The 26,793-nt window shown below is 48.8% G+C and overlaps 10 protein-coding genes across 10 annotated transcripts; 5 read left to right on the plus strand and 5 right to left on the minus strand.

Moving 5' to 3' along the window:
• Window positions 1–201: 201 nt before the first annotated feature.
• N7446_010249 (TFIIH/NER complex ATP-dependent 5'-3' DNA helicase subunit RAD3) lies at window positions 202–2,934 on the minus strand. Its single transcript, XM_058518992.1, has 4 exons — window positions 2,890–2,934; window positions 2,374–2,830; window positions 2,207–2,323; window positions 202–2,150 (listed from the first exon to the last, which is right to left on the minus strand). The coding sequence occupies exons 1-4, from the start codon at window positions 2,904–2,906 to the stop codon at window positions 357–359; spliced, it is 2,385 nt and encodes a 794-aa protein (XP_058369780.1). The 5' UTR covers window positions 2,907–2,934; the 3' UTR covers window positions 202–356.
• A 293-nt stretch (window positions 2,935–3,227) lies between these two features.
• Window positions 3,228–8,463, plus strand: N7446_010250 (ubiquitin-protein ligase RKR1; the record flags this gene model as incomplete). The annotated part of the gene is made up of 8 exons (XM_058518993.1): window positions 3,228–3,527; window positions 3,586–3,979; window positions 4,027–5,752; window positions 5,805–6,643; window positions 6,700–7,113; window positions 7,163–7,536; window positions 7,590–7,889; window positions 7,942–8,463. 8 exons carry the CDS (start codon window positions 3,228–3,230, stop codon window positions 8,461–8,463), a joined length of 4,869 nt encoding a protein of 1,622 aa, XP_058369781.1.
• Window positions 8,464–9,209: 746 nt separating this feature from the next.
• Window positions 9,210–10,407, plus strand: ppm1 (protein C-terminal leucine carboxyl O-methyltransferase ppm1; the record flags this gene model as incomplete). Its single annotated transcript, XM_058518994.1, has 2 exons — window positions 9,210–9,449; window positions 9,547–10,407. 2 exons carry the CDS (start codon window positions 9,210–9,212, stop codon window positions 10,405–10,407), a joined length of 1,101 nt encoding a protein of 366 aa, XP_058369782.1.
• A 98-nt stretch (window positions 10,408–10,505) lies between these two features.
• Window positions 10,506–12,432, minus strand: N7446_010252 (serine hydrolase domain-containing protein; the record flags this gene model as incomplete). Its single annotated transcript, XM_058518995.1, has 4 exons — window positions 10,506–11,331; window positions 11,391–11,655; window positions 11,708–11,818; window positions 11,874–12,432. The coding sequence occupies 4 exons, from the start codon at window positions 12,430–12,432 to the stop codon at window positions 10,506–10,508; spliced, it is 1,761 nt and encodes a 586-aa protein (XP_058369783.1).
• A 303-nt stretch (window positions 12,433–12,735) lies between these two features.
• On the minus strand, window positions 12,736–14,450 carry N7446_010253 (fungal specific transcription factor domain-containing protein; the record flags this gene model as incomplete). Its single annotated transcript, XM_058518996.1, has 4 exons — window positions 12,736–13,388; window positions 13,439–13,716; window positions 13,861–13,992; window positions 14,062–14,450. The coding sequence occupies 4 exons, from the start codon at window positions 14,448–14,450 to the stop codon at window positions 12,736–12,738; spliced, it is 1,452 nt and encodes a 483-aa protein (XP_058369784.1).
• A 2,208-nt stretch (window positions 14,451–16,658) lies between these two features.
• On the plus strand, window positions 16,659–18,108 carry N7446_010254 (SUN domain-containing protein; the record flags this gene model as incomplete). Its single annotated transcript, XM_058518997.1, has 2 exons — window positions 16,659–16,976; window positions 17,029–18,108. The coding sequence occupies 2 exons, from the start codon at window positions 16,659–16,661 to the stop codon at window positions 18,106–18,108; spliced, it is 1,398 nt and encodes a 465-aa protein (XP_058369785.1).
• Window positions 18,109–18,900: 792 nt separating this feature from the next.
• N7446_010255 (uncharacterized protein) lies at window positions 18,901–19,227 on the minus strand (the record flags this gene model as incomplete). The annotated part of the gene is made up of 1 exon (XM_058518998.1): window positions 18,901–19,227. One exon carries the CDS (start codon window positions 19,225–19,227, stop codon window positions 18,901–18,903), a length of 327 nt encoding a protein of 108 aa, XP_058369786.1.
• Window positions 19,228–21,999: 2,772 nt separating this feature from the next.
• N7446_010256 (putative transsulfuration enzyme family protein) lies at window positions 22,000–23,246 on the plus strand (the record flags this gene model as incomplete). The annotated part of the gene is made up of 2 exons (XM_058518999.1): window positions 22,000–22,155; window positions 22,221–23,246. The coding sequence occupies 2 exons, from the start codon at window positions 22,000–22,002 to the stop codon at window positions 23,244–23,246; spliced, it is 1,182 nt and encodes a 393-aa protein (XP_058369787.1).
• Window positions 23,247–23,262: 16 nt separating this feature from the next.
• N7446_010257 (Zn(II)2Cys6 transcription factor) lies at window positions 23,263–24,901 on the minus strand (the record flags this gene model as incomplete). The annotated part of the gene is made up of 3 exons (XM_058519000.1): window positions 23,263–23,962; window positions 24,027–24,507; window positions 24,562–24,901. The coding sequence occupies 3 exons, from the start codon at window positions 24,899–24,901 to the stop codon at window positions 23,263–23,265; spliced, it is 1,521 nt and encodes a 506-aa protein (XP_058369788.1).
• A 388-nt stretch (window positions 24,902–25,289) lies between these two features.
• Window positions 25,290–26,774, plus strand: N7446_010258 (IST1 family protein). The gene is made up of 2 exons (XM_058519001.1): window positions 25,290–25,360; window positions 25,534–26,774. The coding sequence occupies exons 1-2, from the start codon at window positions 25,340–25,342 to the stop codon at window positions 26,704–26,706; spliced, it is 1,194 nt and encodes a 397-aa protein (XP_058369789.1). The 5' UTR covers window positions 25,290–25,339; the 3' UTR covers window positions 26,707–26,774.
• Window positions 26,775–26,793: the final 19 nt, after the last annotated feature.

The raw sequence follows: 26,793 nt of genomic DNA on the forward strand, positions 1-26,793 counted from the left end.
GTGTAGGACGCTTCTTTTTCATGGTTCCCGCCTTTTGTACCTCTTGATCTTCTAATGTCCTTGTTTCGTTGCTAAATGTGATAACAAAGCCTTAGATGGTCTAGACAGGTCGAGGAAGAGCCAAATGTACTGCTTCATTACTTAACTACTTACTACTTACTACAGGTAGATACTCGTTAAATAGATGACTTGATTAAGAATGGCTTCAAAGTTTCATGTTCAATTACAGGAGGCAGACGGTACTTTCCCAAACACCGTCCATGCTAAATGACATCCTTGCCAAATGATAACGCCCCAGAATCATGTCCAAAGCACCACTATGTACACCCGGTCCCAGTAAAAAGAACACGATTATTTTATTGCGCATCCATCATCATGAGGTCTTCATCAATGTCATCATCGAACTCATCCTCCACAATCCGAGATGCAGATGGAATGAGACCATCCATGTGTCCATTGTTAATTTCCTCTCTCATCATCCGCTCTTCCTCGGTTCTCCGCTTGGCCTCGTGGCGTTCGATATCAGCCAAGCCCCAAGTGGAAATACCTTCTTGGTCCTTCGATTTGAAAGGCTGGGCCATGGTCCGCAAGAAATTCTTGGCATTTGATACGGCCATATCTGTGCTGAGATTGGTTTCGCTATCTAGCATTGCCTGGTTGATCCACTTGGGGAGCTGTGGACGTTTCCGTTCGAATCGTCGATCTGCCAACACCATGACTCCGTAGTCATCCTTACCACGCAGGACACGACCTAGACACTGGGCGGCGTGTCGAATTGCGTCGAAAGACAAAAAGTCGTTCTCTCGGATGCGGTAGTTCTCACGCAAGAATTCGAGACGAGCTTTCAGGATTCGGGATTCGGTGTATTGGAAGGGAACGCCAATACACAATACTGCACGGCCATAGTGATGGTCGAAATCAATACCTTCGGAAACCTTGCCTCGAGCAACACAGAACAAGATCGCACCACGTCCGTTGCAGCACGCTGTTCGATAGGTCTCCAGAGCAAGCGAGGATTCCTGTGCATCGGGTGTTTCGACAAGAATCAATTTGTAGTTCCAGATCTGATCCAGAATGCCCATTCCTTGCCACATGCTGATGATGGATTCCATGTAGAGATAAGAGGGGAAGAAGACCACAACGCCGTCAGGTGTAATGCGAGCAAACTCGGTGACTAAAGTTCCATAGTTTCGCACAACACCAGGATCGTTACGGATTCCAAATGAGGATGAGACTTGGGCTTGATCTGAACCTCGGGTGACGATCATAGGCAGGAATGATCGTCGCGCGAGTGTCATGCTGTATGACTCCTGCATGACGGCAGTGAAGCCAAGCATCTTTGGATACATTTCCAGAGGTGACAAAGTTCCCGAGGTAATAATCACGGAGCTGAACCGGTCGAATACCGGTTTGATCGCAATAGCGGCATCCAAACAGGTGAAGTGAAGTATGGGGTTCGGTACAGTAGCTGCTTCGGACTCGAAGGGCTCAAGGATGAGAACAAATCCTTTGTCGTAAGTTGCGACGAGAGTTGCAAAGGTAGCCACCTCTTGCAGAGGTTGGTAATCCTCTATATTGACCAGTTCCAGCGTCCGTACAAGTGATGTTAGACGCTCAGCGCAGAATCTCAAGGGCTTCCGCTCAATATATGTAAGGTCTTTCAAGTGAGTTAAAAATGAAGGGGGTGTTTCTGATATGGTATGGGTGACTTTCATCCGAGTCTTGAGATATTCGATGAACCTCTTCAAGAAAGAAACGAAATGTTCGGCACGACGAATGTTTCCGGGAACAGCTTCCTTCAGCAGATCATCAGGCAGGACCGGGTTCGAGATGAATTGGTCTTCCTCACGGGCTTGCTCTGCTTCTCGTAGTCCTTCCACCAATTTTGAATATTCATTCTTGAGCTTTTCCTCGTCTGAACTCTTCATTTCTTCAATTTTGCGTTCCAGATTGGTGGCACCTCGAGTTGCTTTTCGTAAAGAGTCTTCGCTCAAGTCTATACTAAGGGATTCGATGCAGACGTTGTCGATGTTATGCGCCTCATCGAAAACCACGATGCAATCTTTCGAAAGCTCTCGCGACACTCGTTCTGCAATTTTCGGGTCCAGGAGATAGTGGTATGAGTAGATGATGATGTTACACCACGGCATCTAGTGAAGCTTTGTCAAAATCAGAATGTCACACATGCTCTCGTCCAATCGCTTACCATACGCCGAGCAGAGAAGTAAGGGCACTGCTTGTGCTCCTCTCCATATCTTGATAGTCCGTCGAGGGTGAAGACGCCGGGGGGTACGAGGTTATGCGGTTCGAGTAGGTCGAGGTTCTGGGCCAGTTAGATCGTCCAATGTGTTATCAGAAGCAGCAGAGACTTACCTCGTGATATACACAAAGGTCGACATCTTCTCCACGCTCCTTTTTCTCCTTGACGAATCCCGCGGTCAAGCTTCTGCACCGAGCATCAACCACTGTACCGCTCTTCTCTCGTTTTACTGAAGGGTGAAGACAAAGGTTCTTTCGGCTGGTTAGACCCAGCGCACGGAACTCCTCTTCATGACCCAGTTCCTTAGCGCGGTGTTCCATCAATGCCTTCAGCTCCGCCAGAGCTTTTTCAATCTCCGACATTGTTCGGGAGCAATAGATGAGCTTGCGGTGCTCCGGATAATGCTGTTGGTAGGCGACGATCAACGACAGTAGTGAAACTGTCTTGCCGGTTCCTGAGGGCATTTCCAGCACACAGTGACCCCCTGCATCGAGGGTCTTCTTGAGATCGCACATGTAGGCATATTGTTCGGGGTAAATGCGAGGATAAGGAAACAGCACCGGAAGATCACTATTGGAGACAAGGAGAGTCAGCTTGAAGGCAGGGTAGGAGCAGGGATGAAAGCATACTCAATGAAGAACTTCATCTTGGCTGGGCTCCGATGCAGACCGCAGAGCGAGAGACAAAAAGAAGAGCGCGAGCTCTCATCTTTCGCGCACCGACGCTTTTCCTGTTTGGGACAGCGATGACACCAGCTCACGTGACTGCTATCATGTCCCGCGGATCTGTTGGAGATCGGGTGGACTTGCAGCTTCACACATGATCGAAGACGATTTCAGCGTTCAGATCACTTAGTTGATCCTATCATTCATTACTACAGCCACTCGTCCTCGCTGGAGTCTCTCCAATCCCTCGATTTCGACCTCGTCCCCCACTACTTCCTTATCCCGCTGACCTCATACCCCACATGAGCAAAAAGTTCAAATCTCAGGCCTCTAGCAGTCGTGCTGCTGCTAGCGCCTTCGGGTCATTTGGAGGATTCTCCGGTGGGCTGTCCAGTCAAGGAAAAGAGCCATCTGCTCTCACCTACATTGCAGCACCACCAGATCTTTCTCGTATTGCGGACCAACACCTGGTCATCGCATTCAAAAACTTGCTTAAAAAAGATGATATCACACGGACAAAAGCCTTGGAGGAGTTGAGGGATCATATTTCTAAAGTCGAGGGGAACAGCGGAACTCTGGACGACGGGTTCCTGGACGCCTGGGTATGTATAGACTGCTTCGTCTTTATACAGTCAGCTAATAAGACTCTTCTTGGTTCAGGTCAAAATTTACCCTCGGCTCTCAATTGATCTCTCCCGCAGAGTTCGACAAATTGCCCATCCGATCCAAGGTACAATTGCCGGCCTTGTGGGAAAGCGCATTGTGCCCAATCTACCAAAGGTCATCGGAGCATGGCTTGCCGGTATTTACGACAACGATCGACTGGTCCAACGAGCCGCCCTCGAATCATTTAGCAGGGTCTTCTCGTCAGAAGAAAAGAGAAACAATGTGTGGAAGATCTACCAAGGCTCCATATTGGACTTCGTAGACGATGTCATTCTTCGCCAAACAGCCTTGACGCTCAGTGATGAGAGGACAGTCAAGAGAGACGACGCTGAGGGAAAGTACGCTCGCGTTGTTGGGGCTGCAATTATGCTCTTCAACCGGGTACTGGGTACGTTAAATACTTTCACCTGAAATTTTACCACTAACGATAGACAGGAAACTCGGCTGATGAAGATCTGGAAAAGAACCTCTCAGAGATTGAGACTTTATTAGAAAGCAAACCCCTTTGGGCTCTCTGCCACCACGATGACCCGTATGTTCGTCGATCTATATACGTTCTGCTTCGATCTGCAGTTTCTCGAGAGCCTGGATGGCTTGACTGGAAAACCCTCAGCTCATCTATCATTGGAAAGTCGTTGTCTCTCCAGCAGACTGGTTCGAGCTCCGAATTGTCAGAGTCTCTTCTTCTGTTGACATCGTCAAGGCCTCAGGTGTGGACTGATGATTATACCGGGAAATCATCTGCTTCGAAGAGATTGCTCCGGTATATGCAGAAAGGATCCCAGGGTGGGCATGGTAACTACTGGTCAAATCTAGATCAATTGCTTCGGATCATCCCTCAAGAGGTACTGGCAGGTGCCGACAAGGCAACTGCTGATGAAGGAATTACATCCACCAGCGCAATTGCCCTGACAGAGGCTTTGCAGGAAGGCCTTAACTCGAGAGAAGAGCCACGCCAAAATCTGGCTGTCGGATGGAAATCTTACATCCAGATCGGAACTTGGCTTGCAACCCTGATCCCCGAAGATCAAAGATCCGAATTCATTGAAAAGAGACTTTCTCCCTTGGTGGTACACTATGTGCAAGTTAACCCAGAACTGTCACAGTGGTCTCTTCCTGCTCAATCGGCCGAAGGAACTTGCGTCAGTTATCTCTGCACCTTGGCTTCTACAGGACAGGAACAGGCATTACAATCATTGTGTGCAGCCCTTTCCGACGGTCTATTAGAAGCAGTGAAGTTATCATCGCCAGAACAATCAAAGGATTTCCGCGCTTCACAAGACTCAATATGCGCCCAGTCAAGACGCCTATTGGCTCTACAATCTGCCGCTCTTTCCCGAATCGCAGAAACCGAAGTCGAACCTCAAATCTCGGAGATTTTTGAAAAAGCAAGTTCATCTCTTCTCGAGGGTTGTCTGCAAGTTCTGCGCACCCGCAATGGAAAGCCGTATGGGGCTGCAGCCGCTGTAGAGGAGTGTGTTCGCAGCATGCCATCTGTAGCCAAGAAGTCTCCAGATCTTCTTCGGTTTGTTCAAAATGATATGCCGGAGTTTTTGGTCTCACCATCTGCAGACCGCTTGATTGCGATCATTCTGGCCTGTCGGGAATGGGATGGTTACGCGTCCAGTTTTGAGAACATTGTTGAACAGGCGCTGGCTCTAGAGCCAGAACAATCAAACGTGCATGTGCTTCAAAGTTTGCTCTCTTCTCTCAACTTCAACGAGGTTGATCACAAAGAAAAGCTCAACTCGCTTGTCGTCCGGGCTCTTGATAAAGCTTGCCGAGGAAGCCATGCACATTGGCCTATCATCACCGCTGTTCTCCAGAACAAGTCATCACACGGCGAATTGATGGACCAAATCTTCTTGTCTCTGATTGACGCCTTGTCCTCGGACGACGGAATCTTTGATGCCTTGCATGGGCTTTCGCACATTGGAAAAACTGCTCCGTCATCGGTCCGGGAGTTCCAAGCTGGACCTCACGGGTCGAAATTAGCGGGCAAGTTGCTCTTCCTTGCAGAATCCCCCGAGGAGGAAGTATCAAGCGTAGCGGATTCATTGCTGAAGTCCTTGAAGGCAACTGCTGTTGGCGATACGAGTGCCAAGTCAGGCGTTGAAATCCTTCAACATGGTTTCAGTAACGTGAACGAAGAATCATTATCGTGAGTGTCCCGATCTTCAAAGTTTACCAGAGTACGTACTAATTTGACTCAGAATCGAATCGCTTCTTGCTATAGCAGACGAGTTGCTGCCAGGTCTTACAGCCGAAGGTGCAACTGGCACAGTCAAGGATATTTTGCCCACTCGCCGGTCATGGGAGGAAGCTTTGAGTCCTTTCCTTCAGCTCCCGCCTCGCTCTTCTGTCGCTATCACGAGTCCTCTTGGGGGTATCGTTCATCTGGTTGGGCGGGAGCTATCTGACTCTTTCAAGGCCCTGTGGCTTACCGTTCCTCGTGACTCGGACCATTGCTCTTCTGCTTTCCGTCTGGCAACCTACACTATCAGTATCTTAACAAATTCCGAGGTAGTGAAGCACCTGGAACAGGAAGATCTGGAGACTTTGTTCCAGTTCCTACCCTTGGCTGTTCAACTAATTGATGATGATCTGAGTATTGAAAACTCCAATGGTATCTCAGGTCTCGAATTGGCTGATCAGCGCGAGGAATACATGGAGACCGTCTGCAATGGTAGAAAGGTTATTGGCGGTTGGATTCGTGCGAACGAACCAGTTGCCTCCGTGCCGGATCTGACGATTTCCTCCTTATTCACTAAGTTCTGGGAGACCAGGTTGGAAGAGCTCAAGGGCACATCGCCCACGGACTATCGGATTGGCGAAACCTTTGTGAAAATCATGACCGCTATTGATTCATCGAAATCGTCAGATGATGTTGCAAAGATTTGCAGGGAGGCTCGGACAGCAAATGCTATCCGTTCAGCATCCTGGTTTGCCGTGCTGCGAGGCCCTATCCTTTCAAACCCCATTGGAAATCGGATTTGCAATGAACTGGTCGCGGATTCTACTGGGCTCAAGCCCAAGGATGCTTCTCTGGATGGTAAGTTAACGGGAGCGAAACATGACAAGAACAAGACATATACTAACCGCCTATAGGCCTGCGCAAGCTTGCACTCCTCAATATCCTCCTTTCTGGGGAAGAAGAGGTCATCTCCACCATTCCCACGCAGCGATTGGTTTTCTTGACCAAACACTTGATCGAGTGTCTCCGGTCTGACTCGATGCCTCTTGGTCTGAAGGCTGAAATTATTAAAACACTTTCCTTTGTTCTCCCGGCTTTGGGTGAAATTTATGGGTCTCACTGGGAAGAAAGCATGGATATTCTGAGCGCTGTGTTCCGGGAAACTAATGGAGGTGAAGAGTCTTTGCCGCTGCTCGTATCATCATTCAGGCTGTTCTCGAAATTGAAGTCCATCTCGGAAGGTGACAGCAATGACGATGTCCAAGACGCTTGGTCAGACCGAAAGACCAACCTTTTCAATGATGTGGCGTCTACCATTGACAAATTTGGTAAGCATCCTAAAACGTCTCCGTTTATTGGTATTCTCTAATCCCATAGACTCGTCTACCACATTCCACCAGCCTCGCGACGTTGCCGTCGAGTTATCGCGACGCCTGATCACTACCATCCCAGTCGATAAACTGGAAGATGTCAGTGAGACCTTCCATCTTATGACTGCACACAGCCGAGCAGTACAGAGGACTGCTTACACGATTCTCCATCGCTATATCCCCCATTGCCAGGAGCAAGTATCTTTCGATGTCGCCTTGTCAAAGACTGCTGTCAGTCTTCCTGATGAGCTAGTGTCTCTGTTGCTTGAGCCACCAACGATGCAAATGATATCTTCTGGCTATGGAGACGATAAAATGTGGACCACAATACGCTCATACCTCCTGGCCTGGCAGGTGGTGTTTGACCACTTCTCGAACGCAGTATGTATTGCATCTTTTTACAATCATCTCTGAACCTTGCTAACAACTTATAGTCGCTTCCTGTCCAGGAGTATTACACTGCTAACATCAAGGAGAACAACGTCCTTATTCCACTACTGGAGTTCACGTTCGATTTCCTTCAGAAGTCCCACGGAAAGATGATTGATGCGTCTAGACTTGACGTTCGGTCCTTCGAGCCAGATCAATCCGATTCCGCCGAGAAGGAAACACAATGGCTGTTGGTCCATTTGTACTACCTGTGCCTGAGATATTCGGCCAACATGACCAAGAATTGGTGGATTGACACCAAGAAGCGCATCAAGGGCCCAGTGGAGTCGTGGACAGAGAAATACGTAAGTTCGATTTGACGACTAGCCTACACATCGCGCAGCTAACAATATCTAGATCTCCCCTCTCGTCGTCGAAGATGCCCTCGAGGGCGTAACCGACTGGGTCGCAACCCAAGATCCAAATGAAGAGCGAGCGTTAGACGTAAAAATCTCAGCGAAGACAGGAGAAATCATCGCATCCATCCCCGTCGACGAAGAGTCCCCTCCAGTCGCCATCTCAATCTCCCTACCTCCCGCATACCCTCTCCAACCTGCACTGGTCGTCGGTCGCAGCCGCGTGCTCGTCGACGAGAAGAAGTGGAAGAGTTGGCTGCTGACAATCCAGGGTGTGATCATGTTCGCCAACGGAAATCTGGTCGACGGCCTGCTGGCATTCCGACGGAACGTCCAGGGTGCCCTCAAGGGCCAGAGCGAATGTGCTATCTGTTACTCGGTTATCTCGACGGACATGCAAACGCCCAACAAGCGTTGTGCTACCTGCAAGAACACTTTCCACTCGGTTTGTTTGTTCCGCTGGTTCAAGAGCAGTAACCAGAGTACTTGTCCTCTGTGCCGGAATAACTTTGTTTATGTATAAAATAGTGCTAGCGATAGATTGTTAGCGGATGCATTACTGTCGGATTCTCGAACAGCTTCGATTGAGCATTTAAATGTTGCACTATCCTGATATGCGATAGATCTGCCGGCTTTTGGATTTGGATGTAGGAAAAAAATCGATAATTTCTGCTATAGGTGGGTCGCTATATCTCCGTGCTATAGCTGATGTATAAGAACTTCATCCTCACCTCCCATATATATATATATCTCACAGTCCACGGATACGTCCAAACGTGGTCATGCTCGAGAACGAATATAAAAAAACCAAGGCTCAGCATACTGAAAACAAGAAATTGTACGTTATACGTGGCTGCTGTACCCAATAAATATAAAATATAAAATCTGCCAAAAAAACAAAAAATTCCGGTGGGCCGGAGTCGAACCGGCGACATTCAGATTACAATGGTCAATTACAGTCTGACGCCATAAACCAACTAGACGACCGCCGGATGGTTGTTGAAAGTCGCTCTCTTTTGTATTTCATAAGGGCGTTACATTGAACAGCTCATCCGTAGATACACTATAGCACGTGCCACATGTCACCCATGCGTAGCTAGCAGATTCACTTGCACACGTAAAACATTGAATATCAAGTGTTTTAAAGTTACTATGAATATCAAAATGAATTAAAAAAAATACAACAAAGACGATGTACGCATCGGTTGGCAGTCGACATATACCAAACCCCACCATGCAAGTCCAAGCTCCAAGCTTCCTCCACCCCCCATGGCCGCATCCCACATTCCCAACCTGAACACACTGCGACGAGGCCGAGGTCGCGATCGAGGCACGGGTCGCGCAGATTCAACCGCCCCGTCTGGCAAAGACCGCGTTGTGCAAGGAACCGACAATGACGCCAGCGTGTCCCGCCTCAGCGCTGTCGAGCTGGGATACCTAGAAGATGCATATGCAACGGCATTGACCCCCCAGGGTCCGCGACACGGCGGCTCCCAATTATCAACAGAGGTGAGACGCCCCCAGCTACAAGCACAGAACGAATAACTGACCCGCATATCTTCACCGCGCAATAGGAACCTACGTTCGCACGACAGCTATCGACCAGCTCGTAGCTCGCTTTCTCGGTCCATACTCGCCAGAAGTGCGGACACCCAAGAAACAGATTATCTCGTTAGGTGCTGGCTCAGATACGCGGGTCTTCCGTCTTCTTTCATCACGACAAGTACCGGACTTTGTCTACCATGAGATTGATTTCGCGGTCAACACGGCTGCGAAGATTCGCGCGATCCGCTCGGCGCCGATAATGCAGCGCACGCTGGGAATTGACTCGGAGAAGGACACTAATAGCTCGGTGACGGTGTCGGAGGCCGGGGATGCGCTTCATTCGTCTGCCTATCATGTCCACCCTGTTGATCTGCGATCGCTAGCTGGTAGCAGTGATCCCGGCGCAATACTCCCTGGCGTGGATACCAGTTTGCCGACTCTCTTGATATCAGAGTGCTGTCTTATATACCTGTCACCGACCGAGGCAGAGGAGGTAGTTTCCTTCTTTACGAAACGTCTCTTTGGCACAGAGGATCCACAAGCACAGTCACCGCTGGGGTTAATCCTCTATGAACCTATTCGCCCGAATGATTCATTCGGCCAAGTCATGGTCTCAAATCTTGCGGCGCGCGGTATCCAGCTCCAGACGCTCCATCGATATGCATCGCTCGAGGCGCAGCGGGGCCGGTTCCGAGAGCAGGGCTTTGGGAACGGTCAGGCAGCGGCTGATATTGAGTTTATCTGGAAGCAGTGGATTAGTGAAGAGGAGAAGGAGAGGGTTGCGGGCTTGGAGATGCTGGATGAGATGGAGGAGTGGCAGCTTCTTGCGAGGCACTATTGTATTGCCTGGGGCTGGAGGGATCGTGAGGATGTTGCGGCTTTTGCTGGGTGGAAGGATTTAGAGGCTCAGCAACGCGAGTAGTCTCGATTTTCTTGTGAATATTTGATGATGATATGGCTCATATTTATAATGAAAGACTTTGATATACCCCCCAGACAATACAAATGAACAACCCGAGACTACCTCATTTCGAGTGTGACCTGCAAAGCAGGAATCTCAACACCAATAGCCCTCCCCTTGGAATCCAACTCAAATACAAACTCATCCAACCCCCTACCCTCATACCGCAACTTATCCAAGTCCAACCAAGACACACAAGTAGGAGTTTCAGCATCCGCCAACTCAGTCATATCCTGAAAGACAGCCTTAAACGCCATCCTCGACCCAGACCCAAACCTTTCAACCAGCTGCACAGGATACAACCTGATACTCAAATCAGCCGAAAGGGAAACACCCAGAATGCCAGCCAAAGTCCCCCTGAAATCAGTGCCATTACTGATAAACTCCCGGATATGCAATCCAGGCAATTCATCAACCCCAACCACAATCGAAGAATTGAGCCCTGCACCAACACTAGCCCCCTTATACTCATAAACACCACCGAAATTACCCAAAGCCTGCTCAGCAGCAACACCCATCAAAGCCCCCAATACAACATCACCAATAAGATCCGCGTGAGCATTCAGATCAGCTGATTTTACTGTATCAGCCGATAAAATCGTAAACCCAACCCCAAAACTGGGCACGAGACCCAGGTAAGAGCTGTAAAGGCTTTCGCTGGGACTTTCGTTGCTGAGGACGGTGTAGATATCTACCATTGATGTGTTGGGGTAGTTTCCCGCGCTGTAGATTATCCACGGGGCGCCGAGGGAGTTTGCTGGGTTTGAGGTGTGTGAAACTGGTTTTAGCCAGGTGTTTGTCTGGGGGTTTGGGAGGAGGCTTGATGATAGGATTGCTTTTCCGGCTTTTGATAGGTCTCTTGGGCTGCTGAAGAGGGATTTGGATCTATTTTGTTTTCAGTTTTGTTAGTATTCAGGTGGAGTGGGTGCATTGTTTGGACTTACGCTTCGTTGCTGGTGTGGTGGGCTGACCAGCTACTGGCTTCTTTACTTACTGGTATGATCCCTTTTGATGAACTGCTGGGCGCGAAGATGGTGGTTTCCGTCATGTTGAGTGGTGTTAGAATTTGTTGCAGGAGGATCTCGCTGAATGGCTTTCCTGTTTGTCTTTCTACTATGTAGCCTAACAGTTGGAATGCCAAGTTGGAATAGCTGGGTGTTACCCCTGCTTGGGCCGCGGGTGTTTCATCGGCTATGTATCGGATGAAGTCTGCAGAATCAGTCAATATACATAGATGTGGATTTGGATTCGGAATTCATACCGCTGCTATTACACTTGGTGTCATCACTACAGCAAGGCTTGTGAATGGCCTGATGCGGAGGAAATCCCAAATCTAGAGGGCTTGTGTGTATAGCCACATCACTCGGGCAATCTGCGTACGATCAATGAGTTACTATTGACAAAATTCTTCGATTAGCCTTACTCACAGTCTCGAGCAATGCCTGACATATGACTAGCAATTTGGCCAACAGTAACATCTTCCCATTGGACATACTCAATGGCATCTTGATTACCTGTACCATCAAGCAGTTCTGGGAGATACTTCGTAACAGGATCATTCACGATCCGACCTCCATCTTCTGCAAGGAGAAGACTCCACACAGTGAATATCTCCGTAAGACCACCAATACGATAGATGCTATCGTAATCTGCAGTCTGAGACCCAACTGTTGGCTGGCTCAGTGCATGTGATGTGTGGTGATATTGCCAGAAGAAAGGCTCGTCTTCGGCGTTCCCATTGTCGGACGAGAATAGGGTAATACTGAATGTTGTATTTGGCGAAATGTCCCCGTGTGAGCCTGTTGTGGTATTGATTAAGGTGTCAAACTCCTGGGTGAGCTTCGTTAGGGCTGCTGTGATCCTTTTGTCGGTTGTGTTTAGGGTAAACGGGGGGAATGCTGGGCCGAGGAGTGGACAGGGTGTGAAACAGAGTACTGATGAGATGATTAACAAGAATGATACAACACGGAGGATTGAGGTGGCCATTTTTGGTAATGGCGAGTTTGTTATGATTCAGATATCCTTTCTCTCGTCCATATATCGCTTTTATGTTCCACATCGGGTCGGGGATATACATGGTCTTGGCACGCTGTATACGTCGGCTCGGCGATAACAGTGGGGGACATTAATTGCAACTAAAAACTGTCAGATTAATCCTAGCACTGCCGCCTTTGATAAGATGTTTCTAGTGTTTGTTTTTATGTTCTGCTAAATGTCCGGAACTCGATTGCAGACACAATTGTCCAAGCCAGCGGAGATGAATGAGCCCGATAGAACATTTGATCCACATTACTCCCAATCACCCATGCCCCCAAAAGAAGATGAAAAGAAATGACTCTGAAAACCCTGCCAATCATCCACAAAAGGAGAGAAAAAGTCCCCAAGAGGGACACCAAGGTCTCCCATATCTTCTTCCATAGAGCCTTCGAACTGAGTAGCCTTAGGATTTGACCTGCTATTGAAATCCTCAAAAATATCAAGGCCCTCATCACTTAGAGTGCTTGCTTCGTCCTTGCCATGATTGACAAGCCAACTCTCAATCCGAAGTACCCGTCTTCTAAAATCAAAGAAAACATCTCGAGCACCGTTCACGTCTACATGTGGAGTAGATAGTGCCTCTACCTTCGACCGCACTTGTGATAGAGTATGAAGAAGTGCAGCCTTCTGCTCCGGCTTGGAAGTGGTCACGGTATGTCGGTATGAGACTAGCAAAGCAAATGCCATCTGTACCCATTGCGTATTGTTAAACCCATATTCCTCACCTGGAGGTAAACCTATGTATTTAGTGAGAATCGCATTCGCTGAGATTTGTGCCGCAAGGGTTAATTCATCTCGCCAGGAGCAGAACGTCATAGATCTTGGTTGAGGGTGTCGGTTTGCGATGGTTAGAGACACTTGATATAGGCTGAGTCCGGTCGCATGATATTGTGTAGCGAGCAGGGCTGTTAGGTTAGTGTCGTGTCTCCGGTATACATGGCTTGTTTCAACATACGACTTTCATTGAGATCAAAGGGCAGCTGATGATGGAACCCCTCTAGTTCTGATTTTAGATTGGTGATATAAAGCTCTGAACCTGAGCCAGGGTGTTCCAACTCAATTCCATGCTTTGCTGCAAAAGAGTCGATCTTTTCTGCGATGAATTGCAGTCGAATAATATGACTGATGTATTTGTCATACTGGTACTCGTTTGCCCGGGAAAGAGAGTTGCAACACTCTTCCAGGTATGGGAGATGTGCAAAAGTTGAATGTTTCTGAACAAGCACCGCAATTCTGTAGGAAAAAGCATTAGCCAAATCCCAAGAAACCAATAAGCCTAACTCTCACGATGATGATAGATAATAGCAACCCAAAACAGCCCTCTGCCCACCACTCCCCCAACAAGGGCGATCCAAGAATTGCTCATCCAAGTTATACCTCAGCCCAAAGCGCAACCCTGTCTTCCACACCCTGGTCTGTGGCGGACGGTCCAATCGAAGATCAACGATGAGACTAATAGCCAATTGGAGAAACTGAGTATAACGGTGTGGCCGAGAGTAATAGTGCGACCTGTCATATAATGTCAGACACATCTTCCACACAAACCTTATACCCCTGATAGGTCAAGTGGATACTCACCATGCGAGGAAGACCAGTAACCCTTGCAGCAATTCAAAAGAGACTTCGCCATTTATTAGCATGCGCGACGCAACACATTTCTTGATCTCTTTCCCTAGCGCCCTTTGCAGTGGCATGTTATCGTACGCGGCTGATGCAAGGATTGCCAGGCTTAAAAATGGCTTTTCCTGGTGGAGTTGTGTGATAGATGTTGAAGGGGCCACCACGACGAATGGGAAGTGTGGGGTCATTTTGGTCTTGAATGTGTTCAGTAAGGTCTCAGCTGTCTCTATTGTTAGGAAGCCTCGCCTGATAATGTCTTCGGCTGGAATTTCGTCGTCTGTTACTATTGCGCTGAGCGTGCTTGAGTCCTGTTCAGTTTCTACTGATGGAGCAGAGCGGTCGGCCATCAATTCTGTTATCTTTGACTCGAGAGCCTCGATCTTTCTAAGTGGTATGAATATGTGAATATGTGAGGCTATCTCCCATTATGATATGAAAGCTGCTCACCGATCCTTCTGGAAGCCATTAAATCGACGACCTGTTTGACGATAAAGACACTCTCGGCCCAAGCGGACACATCTAGCATAGATACATAAGGACATAAGCCATAGTAAAAATTTTCAGAGGATGGGATTTCTGCGTCCTACCGGTTACATGCACCCGCTGTACTCGGATTGCGGACACATCGCACCTTGGAATCTGCGCAACTCTGACACGTTTTGGACACGCGAGGCATGGCTTTAAGCCTCCGCTTGGCGAGTCTGAGGCCGATCGCAGAAGATCACAAAGATGGTCCGATATGTATTCCAAAAACTCAGTGTTGGCGTTAGGCTGATAGCATTAGGCAGCGTAGATTCTTCCGCTTGGAACGACGTTCGTAGCCTTGTCCCGTTTTCCGCCCCCATTTTTTTGTATTCAGTTGCCTGCTAAGCCCCCAGGCTCAGTTATGCTGATAACTTATTTATTAGCGAAGAGTCATAGAAGGCCGTGGAAACTCGATAGATTGATAATCCTTGAGTCCTTGAGTTCGATTCTTCCTTTTCTGGTTAATGCTGTGAGATCATTTGGGCGGTCATCTTTAAAGTAGATTTTCATTGCATAGCGTTTGTCATGTTCATACTAAATGCAAATATTTTCAAACGAGTTTCTGTCTTGCGTGCTTCATCTTCTAGATAAAATATGTATTGAAACCTGATAAACAGCACTAAATATAAAGTTAAACTATCGTTGAACTAACACCGGCCCTTGCATAGAGCTATATTCCTACTTGCTTTATTACTGACAGAAGCGACCAGGTCACCCAATCCTCATGTATTCACCAGAACACATTCGATCACTCACAAGAAGTTCGACCAATGAAGTCTGGGCAATCTAGTTCAGTGTGCATGCTTATCACCGGTACCACAAAATACAGAAAAAACCCTAGACTCCATGCTGCCTTCTCTAGACCAAGCCTGAAACAAGCATATAGTAACTTCCACATCAACATATCGGCACCTAGAAGATCATCTTCCGACGGGCGAATCTCTTGGCCACGTGATCCCGCGCCTGTCAGAGAAAGAAAGACTCCAAGATCCCCGTAGTTGCAGTGTCATTGGCTGGGTTCAACGACTGGGACAGAATTCTATCATGATCAGCAGGTCCAGACCAGACCAATATGGTGGATTTGATTGGGATTGACAGTTTATCAGCTTAGCAGCTTTGTGCACAAATTTAGGGCTATTGCTTTCCTCGTAACACAGTTGCTCGATTTAGTTGGGTGGAGTCACTCCTTTTTGTTTGCTCTACCGGGAGTTGCCCGTGATTATGAATCTTATACTCCGTGAAGTAATTTCTTTTGTTTATAGGGGGTAAGTCACTGTAATTCACTGTGTTCACAATTGCAACCAAGTTACCAGGGCTGCTGTGTCATGTGATTTTACACCATTTGTCAACAAACTCCCATCGTTTCTCTCCTCTCCTACTCCATACAACACCCGTTAAAAGAGTTCGCGAGATAACTCTCCATGGGGTCCTATTTCCCGCAAGCTTATTGGCTTTTCACTACTTGCCAAGCAGGAACCATCGGGGTATTATGCCCCATCATTGGCTAAAGTCGGGCGCTGCCCCTGACGCTAACTACCTAGTGGCTTCATGTGGCTGCCCACTAGTGGGGTTTGCTCAGGGGCACAGCACTTTGGGGGTCCAAGGCCCCGCGCATGGTTCCTGTTTGGGTCAAGCAATTATGGACAATTATGGGTTTGGTCCGCAAGTTCGCGAACGCCATAGCCACTCAGGGTCTGTTCCGTCCAAAGTCAAGAGTTAGCACTCTGACTGTACCGGAACTGCGTGCGTATCATTCCAGATCTATCTCTCTTTCAGGCTAGCACCGTCACTCATGGCCTTGGTCGTCTGAGTAGCCGGCTGGGGTCCGTTTCCAGGCTTGCACATGCCGTGTCCCTTTTCTTGGTGCTCCTCCCCCATACACTTTCCTTTCTCTTGACCTTCATCTCTGCGAGCATTGTTGTCCCTTGGCCCGTCGGCCGTACTTTTTTTGTCACTCGTTTGACTTAGCCATTCGCTTTATTCACTCTTTTATTTGACCGATTTCCAAATTCAGTCTTTCCCCTGACACAATGAAGTTCGAGATCACATCTTCCCGCGCCGCCGCGCTCGTCGCTCTCATTGCGAGTGCTGAAGCTGCCAAACATGGTCATAGCCACAGCCATCACCACTCTCGTGATGTTACCCTGGAAAAGAAGAGCGGAAAGTGCCAGTTCCCCACCGATGCCGGCCTGGTTGCTGTCAGCCCGAACGAGCAGAATGCCGGTTGGGCTATGAGCCCTGACCAGCCCTGCAAGCCTGGTAACTACTGCCCCTATGCCTGCCCTCCTGGTCAGGTTTCAATGCAGTGGGATCCTAAGGCTACCTCTTACTCCTACCCCCTGTCGATGGTACGTATTAATTCGTTGCCTCAGTAATGAAGTCATGGCTAACCGGTTGTAGAACGGTGGTCTGTACTGTGACGAGAACGGAGAGATCCAGAAGCCCTTCCCCGAGCGTGATTACTGTGAGGATGCTAAGGGCCCTGTGAAGGCTCATAACAAGGCTGGCAAGCCCGTGTCTTTCTGTCAGACCGTGCTGCCCGGAAACGAGGCTATGCTTATCCCGACCCTGGTTGACGAGCTCGAAGATCTGGCTGTGCCCGGCATGTCCTACTGGTGCTCTACTGCTGCCCATTACTACATCAACGCCCCTGGTGTCACTGCCGAGGAGGGATGTATCTGGGGTACCTCTGAGAACCCCGTCGGTAACTGGTCCCCGTACACCGCTGGTGCCAACACCGATGCCACAGGCAATACCTACTTGAAGATCGGCTGGAACCCAATCTACCTGGAGCCTACTACGCCCTTCCGCAACGTCAAGCCTGACTTTGGAATCGAGATTGAATGCGAGGGTGGTGGTTGCAATGGCCTGCCCTGCAAGATCGACCCCGCTGTCAACTCCGTCAACGAGATGATCGGTTCTCCCTTCACTGGCGCTGGCGGTGCTACCGGCTGCGTTGTCACCGTCCCCAAGGGCGAGACCGCCCACATTGTCGTCTTCGAGAAGGAGGGTAGCGGCAGCACTGAGTCCGAGACCATCTCGGTTTCCACCAGCACCGCTACTCCCACTAGCACCAGCACTTCTACTCCTACCCCCACCCCGACTACCACCAGCACTTCGACCGTGACTCCTACCAGCACTCCTACTCCCACCTCCACCCCTACTCCCACTCCCTCGTCGACCGAAACCCCAACCTCCACCCCCACCCCTAGCTCCACTTCGACTGTCAGTGCTAGCTCCACAATGACCCCCATGTCCAGCGCTGCCTCCAGCACTGCCCTGCCCAAGTCGAGCCCCTCTCTGAGCTACACCTACCAGCCTCACGTTCTCACTGGTTCTGCCGACATCTCCATGGCCTCCTCTACTACCGGTGCTGCTGCCGCATCCTCGTCCACCGGTACCAGCGGTGCCTCCAGCGCTGCCGTCTCCATTCTGACCCTGGCCTTTGGCGCTATCGCTGCCATGGCCGTGAACTTCTAAATCAGTCGAGACTGATTTAGCTGTATTCACTGTACATTACTGCAAATACGTGTACGAGGGTGTGTATTGAAAACACCCCAGGGCATCCATTCAGCACTATTTGCCCACTGCGGTGATCAACGTGATCACTACACCGGCATTTTGTTCATTTCTCATCACATTTTAATTTCTCTTCTACATAATCCCCCCTTTTACGGTTCTTCACATCCCTTGGATGCCCTTTCTTGACGACGCTCAACGTTGGCCTTTTTTACTTTCCGCTTCATGACTTATATATCCCTTGGCTCCCCAGCACTGTTATTCTCTTTCTACTCTTCTTGGATATCCCTTTCTCTGCTTCTGGTATGCATTGGGGTTTTGCTTTACATTGGATGGCCGATCCAGGCCAGGTTGTTGGATCTTGTTTGTTGATCATAAGTTAAAAAAAACAAGTTCTTTTTGTTTCGTGAAACCTTGTGATGTATTTACTGCTAGGACTTCTCGGATTCCGAATCCTTGTAGATTATGCATCGCTCTTTCACTGACTACCCTTTCTTCTACTTAGGCCAGCATTCAGCTGCCTCTTAATTGAATAATCAATCGCATATTGTCCTTGGGATAGTTTATTGGAAACAAAAAAAAACATTTACATATGACTGCGGACATAGCAACATACAGGTATAACGTTAATTCCCAGAGCTAGCTTACCAGCCAGCCATCTTGTATACAATTCATACAACCATAACACCCAAACCAATGCAAACATTTATCCAAAGTATTGCTCCATCTCTCCTTCCCCAGCCGAACCCCAATCTACCAATTCAACTGATCAATCGGAATAATCATATCAGGCCTCCTAGCCTCGACAGCCAGCCCATTCAAATTCCGCTGCCGGGCCTCGCGCATGTATTTCCTTTGCTCGAAGGACACATCCTTGAACGTATTGCTATCGTCTAGTCCGTGGTACATAGTCCACACGCTGAATCCGATGAGACCACCTACGATGCAGCCGACGATGATGAGGAAGACCCAGAGGGGGTACTTGGAGGGGTCGCTGAGGGAACTTCGCTTTAGGAAGTTTGTGGTTATGCCCAGTGTGGTGGCTTTTGTGCTTTCCATTGTGGGTGGGATTGAAGGCATGTCGCTGGATTGATGAGATAGATCTGTAGGGAGACAGGGTTGCGTTAGTCATTGCATAGAGAGAACAGAAGAGAAGGAGGGTGGCTTGACCGAGACATACGCAGGGCAAAATAAGACTTTAGTATCGAGGCCTCTTCTTATCTTGGGTATAGTTCAGTGCAAAGTGGTAGCGAAGGCAATTGGCTTGTAAAGACAGTGATGGTATACACCAGAATATAAAAGTGCGAACTCGATCAACTAAATAGACAAACAGGGGAAGAAGCTACCCGCTAAATTCTTCCCATGCTATAACTACACCTACAGATAGTGAAACGCAACGGAAGTACTAAAATGAACCATACAGTTGACTTTATTCCCAATTAGGCATGGCGGCACCAAAATCTCACGCTGATGATGTCATGAACCGAGCAGGCCAATAGGGGTGCGCAGTTAACAGGTGGGTCGGCCGCTTAGGGTTGATCTAAATGTTCTAAATATACAGATGTGACTGCTAAGTCTCGATTTCGTCTTTCTAAACCACTCTTAGTCCCTAAATGCCAGATCTGGTGGGTTCCACACACTGGTGTGTTATTGGTCTGCTCGGGTTCTTTTGTTCCTCATTGGACGTGTGATTTTCACTCTGGGTCTTGGACTCTTGTTGGTAGCACTAAATCTAGGATTGATCCGTGCCTGTCAGCTCGTTTGCTTAGCACTAGTTCTGCCTCATCTTACTTGGAGACTTCATGGTATTGGCTTACTGGTACTTGTCTCCATTGCACCGTGAGGACCCCGCTGGAGACCTGTTGCTAGTATGAATGCCTCGGCCTACTGTAGGATCCGTATCCAGTTGCATGCTTTGTTACCTAATGCTCATTCATACTGCCGGAGCACGGGCTAGTTTAGATTTACCACCAGTCAAATGGACATTGGGGTGGGGAGGCTCAACCCACAGGGTAGTCGGTATCTCCGAGCTGATATTGGCACACTTGCGGATCTACCAACTCAAGTATACAAATCAAGAACTCCTGTTTACATAAAATATGGTGTGGGTATGATTTTATGTGTAGAAATGTTCTTGAAGATCCAAATCCTGCGGGCAATGGCATACGCGAAGAAGCAACCTCAGCCAAAATGCGTAATAAACAATGTGGAAGGCTTGGATAGACATCTTGTAATATGCGTGTCTTAACATTGGCTCATTGGCTGAGTTATCACCCTCTCAAGTTGGGATTTAATGAAATTAGCCACTGATGGGCGGAGGACTCCTACGGGGAGAGAGGGAGAAGAGGATGATGATTCTCTATGGAAGAGTTTCTCTATGGAAGAGTTTCTCTATGGAAGAGCAGCAAACTCGATGGCCCTATGGACTAGGGCAAGCAAACAAAGGCGGCCTGATCTCCGAGGCAATCATGCAATGCCAGCCACGCCGGCCTAAACAGGCAGTTCGTAGGGCCTAGGGTTAGGAACAAAGAACAAACAAGCCAAATAGTTTAAGATGGCTTAAGGTTTACGCAACGCGTCTTCAGACCACAACGACGCGTTTTTACGTCAGCGACTAAAATTCCTCCCTCCTAATAATTGGAAAACATCGCGAAATTAACACGTCCCCAAATAGGAAATCCGGGGTAGCAAAGAAGTCAAATAGTTTAAATGGCTTAAGGTTTACTCGACGCGTCTTCAAACCACCAAGGACGTGCTTTTACGTCAGCGACTAAAATTCCTCCCTCCCAATACTTGGAAAACGTCACCAAATTACCACGTCAGCCTAAATAGGAAATCCGGGGTAGCAAACAACACAAACACTTTAAGATCTAATCAATCAATCTTAACATCACCCCAAGCGCCTTCATCCAGACTACTGGACTCCTCCCTCCCAAAGGCTGAGACAAGTCACCCACCCCAACCGGTAAGGTTGATTCAGCCCAGGTTTGATATCCTTTCCCTTCTCCAGTTTCCCTACATAGATTCAACTTCACCAGGCAATATATAAGCTATCCACATCTCCATCATGTTTCAAGCTCTTCCAAGAGCGTCTCAACGCACTTTTATCATCGCACCGAAAAATGAACCTGGTTTGGCTGGTGGATAGCTGATGGTAGTAACTTAACATTGAAAACACACAGGTCTGCCTAGAGAACTGCTAAGGAGCCATGAATTTCTCTTTCATTTCATATCGAGTGCTAATACTACAAAAGGGATCATAATTGAGTATACAGTACTACTGGTTAAGTATTGGACAACTTCTACACGGAAGCCTCGAAGCGAGTATACCGTTTCATGCATTGTTTCGCCCTACGTTTGTCACAATGTTACACATCTCTTTTACTCATCTTCGAGTGCCTCGAGTTAATCATGTAAATTGGGGGCGTGAAAGGACTTATGGCCTATGACTCAAATGTTCTGAATTCGAAGATCTTGTCTTTTTCACTTGATGTAGAAATACGTAATATGGAGAAAGTAGTGATCATGCATATGCACGAGATGATTAGCAATCCCATAGTCGGTTTTTGAGAGCATATGACTGGATTGTAGGATAATGCCAGAATAGAAAAAGAAGGTGGCATGTAGTTCGCTATATACCCGTACCTTTCCGTTTCCGGAAGTTGACGGGAGTGGGGCCTCGACTTGCCACCATTCAGCATCACAGTCTACCTGAATCCTGAGTCTAATTGGACGCCCTTTTAGGAACTTGATGGGAGTGGAGAGAGTATCTAGCATCGAGAAGAACATAAAAGCGAACACTCAAGCAAAACTTTTCTACACCTCTCAGCACCTCTCAACACCACCGACAAAATGGCACCAACCCATGACAGCCACCCTTCCACCAAAGCATTACACGCAGATGATGCCCTGAATCTAGTGACTGATGTCGCACCTCCTATCCATCTGTCCACAACCTTCAGGTATCCCAACGACCCAAATCAATTCATTCCCTCCGAAGATCCAGTGGTACGTATCAAGCAAAGAACAACTTAACCAACCAACCAGTCAATCCCAATTAACAACCACAACAGGACGAATTCAACGGCAAAAACTACGTCTATTCCCGTGAATTCGCCCCAAATGCAACCCGTTTCGAGGCAATTCTGTCATCCCTCTTAGGAGGCCAAGCAATAAGCTACTCAACAGGTCTAGCAGCCCTACACGCAGCCCTAACCCTCCTAAACCCACGCCGAGTTTCCGTCGGCGACGGGTACCACGGCAGCCATGAAGTAATCTCCGTGATATCGCGTCTATCAGGACTCCAGAAGCTACCTCTCAACTGCCCGGCCGAGAGTCTAGAAGCCGGCGACGTCATCCTCCTCGAGACGCCGGTTAACCCGCTCGGAACGGCGTTTAGTATTGAAGAGTATGCAAAGAAAGCGCATTCTCGTGGTGCGTTCCTCGTTGTTGATAGTACCTTTGCCCCGCCTGGCTTGCAAGATCCGTTCGTTTGGGGCGCGGATGTTGTGATGCATTCCGGGTCGAAGTATTTCGGCGGTCATAGTGATTTGCTTTGTGGGGTTCTTGCTGTGAAACGGGGTGATTGGGCGAAACGGTTGTTTGAGGATCGGATTGCGCTTGGGTCTGTTATGGGGAGTATGGAGAGTTGGCTTGGGACGAGGAGTTTGAGGACGTTGGAAATTCGTGTGCAGAGGGCGAGTGCGAATTCTGCAAAGTTGATTTCTTGGATGCACAGTGCTATGCTGGCTGAGTCTCCTGCTGTTGGTAGTGAGGAGAAGGTGGTTCAGTCTGTTGTGAAGACAATTTATCATGCTAGTTTGCAGGATGGGGAGTGGTTGCAAAGGCAGATGCCTAATGGGTTTGGGCCTGTATTTTCTGTTGTTTTGCAAAAGGAGGAGTTTGCAAAGGTTTTGCCGACTAAGCTTTGCTTCTTTCATCATGCCACTAGTCTGGGTGGTGTTGAGTCTTTAATTGAGTGGCGGGCTTTGTCGGATTCGAAGGTTGATCGGAAGTTATTGAGGGTTAGTGTTGGATTGGAGAACTGGGAGGACTTGAAGGAGGATTTGCTGCAGGCGTTCAAGTCGCTTTTGCCTTGATTATGCTATCTTCGTGTTATATTAGAAGCCAGTCCCGACCCAAACGACCAATATCAAAGATCCACCGCGATGATACCTCTAATTTATCCTCCTGCTGCCACCAATCGCGCAAGATATTCGCAGCATTAACCACATTCAAACAACTAGTCGCTACCCAAAACTTCTCCAAACACCCAACAAGGAAATCCCTCTGTGCGTGAGTGCGGCACTCCAGACCCGCAACAAAAATAGCCCATAGAATACACTTGAAGAGTGCCTCGTCTTCTTTCAACGCATCAATCAGACCAAGTAACTCCGATATTAAATCATCTTGCAGGGTCACGTCCTCTGTGAGGGCATCCAGGACTCGTCTGCCATATATCAAAGCCCCGATCTTGTATGCCTGCGACAGGGAGCAGAGATTGCTTATTTCGTTTGGGGATGATTGCCTGGAGTGTTGTAGGCTCGAGGCCCAGGCGTAACAATCGAAGTTCCGGATAAGGGATAGCATGGCTGTTGTATCTTGGATATGTGTTTGGACGGCAGCTTGATCGAGCTTCGATCCCGCGATGGTGTCTCGTTCGCTCGAGAGGAATTGTATCGCTGTCAATAGGTATTCCGGACATCCAAGGAAGGATTTCTCAATAGCTTCTTGGGATGAAGATTCTTCCTGGTCGGCGAAAATGAATTCAGATAGTAACTTAGGTCGTAGGAAGGTTGCTCCCAGAGTCTCGATCCTGTGTCCTGGTCAGTCGCATCCCTTCGACCAGCTGGGAACGTCAAGTATAAAAGATAACCCACAGGTGTATTTGCTTAGCAATAAATCCCCGGATCTCCCGAACCGTCTGACCAGGTCCATTATTAACACCAGAATCCCCCAGCAGCAACCGCTGAGAAGAAATCAAACTCTTAGCGCCCTCGAGATGGAAATTCCAGCCATCACTCCCAGACTCCAGAAGATCCAGAAAGATAAGCAGAAATATACTAGCAACAGTAGTATCCTTCTTGGATGAATTTGAATTTGCATTGCCCAAAGCCCGGGACAGAGCTTCCATAGCTTGATGCTTGAAAAGCAGTGCGTCCCGATTGGCATTGATGAGGCCAGGAGATGTCGGCGCTTCAAGCTGATAAAATGACTGACCTGAGTTGGCGTGGTGCCGCGCCGCGAGAGCGAGAATCGCCTTTTGTAAGATTGGCTCTTTCATTCCGAATGGGATCAGGCTCCGGAGTGGGTTTTTGTCGCTGTCGTAGACGATGAATAGCTTGCATATGCGTTCGTTATCTGGGTTTGTATCAGTATACCTGAATTTCTCGGTGTTTTGTATGATACACTCACAGTAATCTATGTAATACTTCGAAACTTGATCTAAGTGCGATGTAGATGGGTCTTGTAAGGCAATAGGTAGGGTTCCGCCACTGGCTATGGATTTGACCAGAGCGCGAGGTTTCTTGGCTGGTGACCGTACGGGATCCACAGCAGAGGGTGAATCTCCTGTCTTGCCTTCGTATGAACGGCCTTGCATCTTGCCACGGATTGCCACGCCTTTGACCCATCTGAATGGTCGTTTATCAAAGCATTCTAGTCCGGCTTTCTCGCACTTGGCGCATGGTGTGCCGGACTGATCGCATTGGATGCGCCGGTTGCGACATGTCCAGCATGGGTCGCATACCTCCATCTGGATGTGACATGGGAGTGAAGGTGAAGTTGTATACGAGTTGCGGTTCGAGATAACGGGTTGCTGACTGAGCGGGCTGGTGGGGCAATTTATACTCCAAACCCGCGCGTTTGAGGCCAACGTCCTTCGTAAAACATCTCGATCATTTCTTAGGTCGTTTGGGAAATTAATGATATACGCTTCAAGGACAAGCCGGGTAGTAAAAGCGAAAAGAGGCTTTAATTGGTCATTCCAGTCAAGTGCAGATGCAGATGCAGACGCAAAATTCATGAAACAATCGAAATTAAATCCGAACAGAATGCACGGAATTGCTTGAAATCAGTCAACAAGATATAACGTTACTTGGCTGTGGTATAAAAGAGAGTGGGTATCCCCAACCTTGGAGACTCTCCTCTCCCCGCTTGACTTCTCTCTCCAACACACCACACCACCGTCAAGATGCCTCCCTCAGCGCAAACGGTAAGCTCTCCAGGGGTCCTATATCTCATTATGTCTTGCATCTGCCCTCCATACTCCCGATGACATCTCCAAACCTCGCTGCCTAAAGCTCCAGACTACCCCGCATCACCGCGTCTTGTCCTCCTCGTCCTCAACTCCAAACACAACCCAGAAACACAATTAACATGGAACAGACCAGATTAGTATCCACACTCCGTCTCCTAATTCCCCGCCTCCGCCTACTTCAAAAGAAAGACAACGCCTCGTCAGTCGTCCAGCGTCGCGAACTCTCCCAACTCCTCAGCGAAGGCCGCGAAGCTTCCGCGCGCATCCGCGTCGAAAATGTCATCGCAACAGACATCGCCGTAGAGGTAATGGAAATGGTCGAACTATACTGCGAGCTCCTCCTAGCACGTGCGAATGTCCTCGACCAACTAGCCTTCGCAGAACAAGGCAACCGCGCCCGCATCCGCGCGAAGGAATTGCTCAAGAAGCGCACCCAGGCTCACGCCGGCACCGCGCCGACCGAGGCTGGGAAGAGTGAGAGTTCTGGGTCGCGCTTTGGGTTTGGGTGGTTAGGCGGTGGTGCTCAGAAGGAGGCCGAGCGGTCGGGTACGCCTGCTACGGCGGCTGGGGCTGCGGAGGACTCTGGTGATGCTCTTGCTCTTGAAGAGGAGAACCCTTATATGGATACTGCGCTTGATGAGGCTGCTGTTGTGATTTTCTACGCGTGGCATCGTTTCCCGCATGAGCTGCGTGAGCTTACTATGCTTCGCACTATGTTGGGTGAGCGGTATGGAAAGGAGTTTATGACTCTGGCGCAGGATAATAAGGTTGATACTGTTAAGGTGCCTGATCGGCTGCTCAAGGGATTGCGTGTCCGTCCGCCTGGACAGGAGCTTGTTGAGCTTTATCTTCGGGAGATTGCAAAGGCATATGGGGTTGAATGGGCTGGAGGGGAGGAAGAGATGAATACGCAGGAGCTTGGGGATGCGCCGCCGGAATTTGTGGACGATATTCAGGGTGGTGGCGGTGACGGTGACGAAGCTGCATTACCGCAAACTCCCAGCAAGCAAGATGGCGCGAGGACGAATCTTGAAACAAGACGTGCTTCTGAGGCCAGTGAATTGACCAAAGCTACGCCCCCGCGCGGACTTGCTGCGGGTCGGAGTCCTGTTAGTGTTGCGCCGCCGGCTCCCAGGACCGACAATCCCAATCCTCGAGTCAAGGTTCCTGGTACAGAAGGGAAAGATGAAGGGGTCTCTAAAGAAGGCAGTGAAGCTGCCACCAGGGGGAAGAGTAACAACGGGATACCAGAGCTTGATGAATTGACTCGGAGATTTGCGGATTTAAAGCGCCGGCCTTGAGTTGGGATCTGTCAAATAGTCATGGATAGTGGGCTTGATACAAGCCTTGCCTGGCTGTTGTGTGTCTGTCGTCTCTTTCTTCAGGGT

This window comes from Penicillium canescens, assembly GCF_028828765.1.
Source record: "Penicillium canescens strain IBT 15451 chromosome Unknown utg000006l_segment0_segment0, whole genome shotgun sequence".
Lineage (NCBI taxonomy): Eukaryota > Fungi > Ascomycota > Eurotiomycetes > Eurotiales > Aspergillaceae > Penicillium > Penicillium canescens.